A 6,000-nucleotide genomic window follows, 5' to 3' on the forward strand; every position below is an offset into this window, starting at 1 on the left:
GATTGAAAAATCCTCCACCTGTCCCATTCTCACTTCAGCCAACACATATCAGGCATCTATTCTATCGTTAAGACTGTGCTGGGCACACTAGAAATACAAGGAAACACAATGGACTCTCTTTGACCTTGAGAAACAACACTGCCTAGGGAAAAAAACGCAGAGAAAAAGAAAAGAGATGCTGTGTAGAGTTCTGGATTTGCCACTGAAGGGCCACATGACTGCAAGCCTTAGTTTTTTCAGAGGTAAAATGGGCTTAACATTATACCAGCTGTCCTGTAGCAATTTGAAAATAAATTATGATAAAAGAGAAAACACTTTGCAATTTAAAAAAAATCATTATATGTAAGATATAATAAATCTTATTCATGAAACAACTAGAGAATAGAAGAAAACATAGAAATATAATATATATCATAAATGCAGAATTTCTCAAAGTTGAACACAACTGTAATTCTGCGAAATACAGATGTTCCTCAGAAAGAGTTCCATGGTCAAGAAGAATAGGAAGTACAGGGTTTAAATAATCTTTCTGTTATTAGTACTACCATTACCTGTAGCTAACATTAAATAAATGTCAGTCACAGTGTTAAGTCTTTTATGGATCACCTCATTTAATCTCAGAACAACCTTATAAGATAAATACTGTTATTATCCCCATTTTACAGATGGGGAACCTGAGACATTATCTAACTTGCCCAAGGTCACACAGCTAGTTAGTGGCAGAAGCAGGATTCAAACTGAGAGCCCCCACACTTAACCACCAATACACACTGTTCTCTACTTTCTCAAAATTCTTGAAATTCACTGTGAATTTCTCAGAAGAGAACATAACATGTGTCCTTCCTGAATTTATTCTTTTTGGAGCAACTTGTAGCACTTTGAAAAATGGAGTAATAAAAATGCATTCACTTCCTTTTCCTAAACTTTTCTTCTTCCTAGGCTTGGGCTATACTTTAGTCTCAGGTATGTCCTTTATGATCCATTCAGCCCAAATAAGTAATAAAAAAAAAATACCAATTTAAAATTACCCGCTTAGGTCACTAACATAATACAAAGAACAGCTCAGCAGGGGAAAGCACACGGAATCCACATTACCATTTGGTTTAAATATCTGGGGCCAGAATTTCATATTATATAATGGTGGGAAACATCTAGACTTGAAGAATGGAAATGTATCAAGTTTTAAATAATATACATTTCAGTTACACATGATACATCCCTCGAAATTCACATCTCATCGAGTGAATAAGACTAAAATATTAAAGTTTTGCTTTGCACTTATTAGCTTTACTACATTTTATATGAAAAAAATTAAATAGGCCCATTAGGCAGTTTTGTTACCAATGAGCGAATTTTCCAATATTTTCTTCATCTCATTTATGTAGCATAGCCTATAATATAATCATTTTGTTTGAAAAACCATAATTTTGATAGTCAACACTATTAAGGTAAAGTCAGTGTAGGAGAAACTCAATCATAACACATCAAACACTTAGTTTTATAGAGACTTTAGTGAAGTGGATTCTTATTTCTTGATGATTATACCATTTCTTTGTGTTGAACTAAAAGCCAGAGATATAAGAACAACAACGTAAGCCGAAGCCCAGGCAGAAATGAAGCCCAATGATCAAGGACAAGTGGTTATGCAATGTATTATCTTTAAGTTTCCTCCCCTCAAGAATCACATAGGCAATAAAATAAGTGGAATTTATTCTTTCATAAGAAATCTACTATATAAACAAAGTGCTAAAATTACCATAATACTGACATTCACCCTGCATAAGCAGCCGCTGTCAAAAACATATTAAATCTTACAACACTCATATTGAATATTAGCAATGGTAGCTAAATAAACTCCTTGCGTAAGTTGCTAATGTCACCACAGCATTCTAGCAAATTAAAGAACTTATGCTGGGCCGGCCCGGTGGCGCACTCAGTAGAGTGCGGCGCTTGGGAGCGTGGTGGCGCTCCCGCCAAGGGTTCGGATCCCATATAGAGACCGGTCCGCTCACTGGTTGAGCACGGTGCCGGCGCGACACCGTGGGTTGCAATCCGGTTGCCGGTCGCGGTACGGGCGCGACACTGAGGGTTGCGATCCCATTCCCGGTCACGAGAAAAGACAAAAAGGAAAAAAAAAAGAACTTATGCTAAAGACATGTGGGAGAACGTTCCCTTGGACATTGTGGCTCTAATGAAAGGAGTAGTTCTATCCACGCTTCTTGGCTAAAAACAACCTTAACAGGGTGAATGAGTTGTTGTTTAATGGGTAGAGTCTCAACAATGGAGATGAAAAGAGCTCTGGAGATGGATGGTGTTGACAGTTGCACGATGATGTAAAAGTACTTAATGTCACTGAACTGTACACTTAAAAATGGTTAAGATGGTAAATTTTATGTTATGTGTATTTCAACACAATTAAAAATAATAATTAATTTAATGAACAATATTAACATAATTTCATGTTGTAATTTTTCCTTGGGGGATGAGCATGTTATTCCCACTTCCCTTATTATCCCCCCCCCTTTTTTTAAATAAACCTAAGTTTTAAAATACAAGATTAAAGTTTAACATCTAGGATATTATTCTAATAAAAATTGTCTGCTGGGGTTTGGTGTCTTATGGTTCTTCACTTCTAGAATAAACCCTGCATGAGAAAGACTTCCCTGTTGCGAGAACCATTTTTTACAGCTAGAATTTTTTAATATGAAAATGAACGCTCCTTTAGGGTAACATCACTGCAACTGGAATTTGGGAGAATTTTATAACTTAATATATTCATCAATGTGTAGAAATTCTCTCAGGGAGTAGGGGAAGGGAAGAAGGAAATACAACAGGAAGAAGGCTTTTTAATAACTTATAGCGTCGACACAGGGCAAAGCAATGGTATTTATAAGGTCTGGCTTCCAATAGGCATAACTAAATAGGCAGAAGACTAGCATAGGGTGCTATTTAAAGAAAAAAAAAATGGTGCTAAAGAGTGAAGGAAAAAAATGCATTAAACTTGAGGACAGTTAAAGGTACACTTGCTAATGGTGGACTATTAACCGCTCACCCAGGAGAGATGCAGACTCAGAAATATTAAAAAGGCAATATAAATGCACTTTGCAGGCAATTCTTGAGAAAATAGATGCCTTGCAGAATTTTGGAGTCAAATGTGGAAATAAAATCTAAGTGCCGGTGGTCATTTAAAAATCTTTGCCACAGAGAACCTGGGTACCTCGCATTTGGCAAAAGTGGATAGAAAGTTTAAACAAAATTGACTACTCACTTGTAGACTGTGCCTCCGTTACCATGACCAAGGGTGTCTCGATACCGTATGTCTTGTTCATTCATCTCCACAAGAAAGAAAGAAAAACAAAAAGGATGTCATGCTGTGGATGGAAATGTCAAGGAAAAGCAACTCTGGGCCATAAACAACAAGCAGTCTGGGTCATTTCAAGTTCAGCTGCAAGAACGAGAAGATCAATACAACATTTGCTGTCCAATTTATAAAAGACGATACCAAGGGACAAAGTGATGGAAAGTTTAATGACAATTTGTTTGCCTGGGTCATTTCATTAAAGTTTGATAAAAGGTGTCAAAATGGAATGATATAACATAGCTCAAAAGGGTCAGGTCAGATACTGATAAGAAAACAGTCTCCAGTACTGCATATAACCAATGCCAAATAGCACTGCACATAACCAAAGTCAAACTTGGGAAGAGAACACACAAACACACACTCAGTAATCTAATGCATGATCTGTAAATAAATCAGCCCCTGAAAACTTCTCAGGTGACCCTATAATTAACACTTAACAAACTGAATGTTTATGATTTTCTCAGAGTAGATACAGCTTTCCTTTGCAAATGGTAAATTAGTATACAGCAATAACTAGGTAGAAATCATATTATGATGAAAAAGTGCCAAATCAATGCACTTTAAAATGCACATATAGTCAAACATTATAATGCACAAAAGGAAAACATATAGGCATGTAATTTTTATAAAATAAAGTCATTTTCATAATTTAATATAAAAAAACAGCATGCATGTTTCCAAAGGTCCTATAAAAACTATTATACCACAAATACTACTCTGATTTGTATTATGAATAGTAGGCAAATTATGTTAGTGCCCACAAAATAATGTTTTAGGGTTTTTAAAGAATTCCCTAAATAATTATTTGTCAAATGGTTCTAAGACTAATCAGACTCTATTTGATGTATTCAGTAATTTTCTACACATTGGCCCAGTTGCTTAAAAATTAACTGCCAACTTTATTCACTAAGTGGATTTAATAAAGACGTTATTTTCCATATAGCTAAAGCTTGGGAAAAGCCATGGTAAGCCCTGAAAAAAAATCAATTTCCAGGGAATTGCACTGCCTTGCACGGGCAGAAAATGGATGGAGTTTTTAATTCAATATCACTCAGAAAAAAATAGTTTGCTCTCAGACCATTATAGTAAAGCTTTAAATATTTTGCTCTACTCTAAACCTCTACCAATTGAATAAAGCAAACCTTCATTTATCAAGGGAAATATTTTTCTTCTATACATTTCTGAAGTTGAAGCTTCAGAGAGCTGTGATAATTAGGAGTACAGTGCAGGTAACAGAAACAGCTTCCTTTCCAAGCTGTTTTACCAATCCCTAAAAGAATATTGATAGATGAATGTGTAAAGGCCAATTCACCACCCAATTTAATTGTAGTACAATCTGATTGATGCAATTTACAATCAGCTAATTACTGTATTTTGGGTCAGTGAAGAAATGATAGACAAGTCAGAAAAACTGGCAAATACTTTCCTACTTGAGGGAAATTCTGTTCTTCACTTACTTTACATTACTAAAACAGAAAAAAAATAGCCTGTAAAAAAGATGTGGCATGAAGAAAAGAAAAGAAAACTTCCTTATTTTGAACTGACTGATAAATTTTAAAACAGCATGAAGAAAAGCAGACATAAAGTGACCTGAGATACTGAACTAGCAGAGTTGCTATTTGGTTTACTTTGATCCATAAAGGATATATAAATACCAGTATCGGTAGGTACAAATAGGCTACTAGGCTAATTCCCTTAGAACATTTCTCTAGGTAATCTAAACATGCCGCTAACCACCAAATGTGTACCATTAACTTGCCTAACAAGCTGCACTCTCATCATGGCTTGAAGTAAATTTCCAAGAGAGAGAAATTCCACTCACTCAAGTCCACAAATTCTTAATAAGTGGCACTGAGATTTAAGGGTCAGCAGGATGTAACTAAGTAGTATGTAGGGTCTAGGCTCTGGAGGGACTGCAGTCTGTGGTTGTATCCCCTCCACTACTCCATAGACAAAGGAGTAGGTAAGGCATGTCTCTGAGCACCTTCAACCATTACAATCCCAACGTCATAGTATTTTTACTGCTAATACCCACTAGGTTGAAAAGAGAAGTGGAGCAGCCACTTGCCTAGCATTCCCAGCACTGCAACCTAACCAGGGGTAGCAGGCATCCAACATCGTCAGGCAGAGGGTGGGAGGTGGAGGGTAGGCACAAGGAGAAGGGCAGAGGGAGAATGCTGTTTGTTGAGTGTTGAATGTGTATGTGTACTAAGCACTACGTAAACAAATTCAAAGACAGAAAAAAAATCAAGACAGAAATATGAATCACTCAGGTAAGGAGGAAGATTGCCAGAGTCTCATAAAGATAAAAATGGTTTTGAAGAGCAAATTCTAGAATCATGCTACTGAAAAAGACAGTATCCCTTAAAAAAATGATTAAGGTGGGGGCTGGCCCGGTGGCGCACTGCTACAGTGCGCCACTTGGGAAGCGCGGCGGCGCTCCCGCCGAGGGTTCGGATCCCACATGCAGACCGGCCGCTCACTGGCTGAGCGAGGAGCAGGAAGCAACACCGAGGGTTGCGATCCCGTTGCCGGTCCCGGTCCGGTACGGGCGCGACACTGAGGGTTGCGATCCGTTGCCGGTCACGAAAAAAGACAAAAAGACAAAAAAAAAAAAAAAAAAAAAAAAAAAAAAAATT

The 6,000-nt window shown here is 37.1% G+C and overlaps 1 protein-coding gene across 1 annotated transcript in view; it reads right to left on the reverse strand.

The window, feature by feature from the left end:
- LOC103598824 (dual specificity mitogen-activated protein kinase kinase 5) overlaps nt 1-6,000 on the reverse strand; it is a 151,557-nt gene that overhangs the window by 90,274 nt on the left and 55,283 nt on the right. The window contains exon 8 of the mRNA XM_008582877.1: nt 3,269-3,333. Coding sequence (XP_008581099.1) covers nt 3,269-3,333 — 65 coding nt within the window. The remainder of the gene's footprint in view (nt 1-3,268; nt 3,334-6,000) is intronic.

This window comes from Galeopterus variegatus, unplaced genomic scaffold (assembly GCF_000696425.1).
Source record: "Galeopterus variegatus unplaced genomic scaffold, G_variegatus-3.0.2 Scaffold2749, whole genome shotgun sequence".
Classification (NCBI taxonomy): Eukaryota; Metazoa; Chordata; class Mammalia; order Dermoptera; family Cynocephalidae; genus Galeopterus; species Galeopterus variegatus.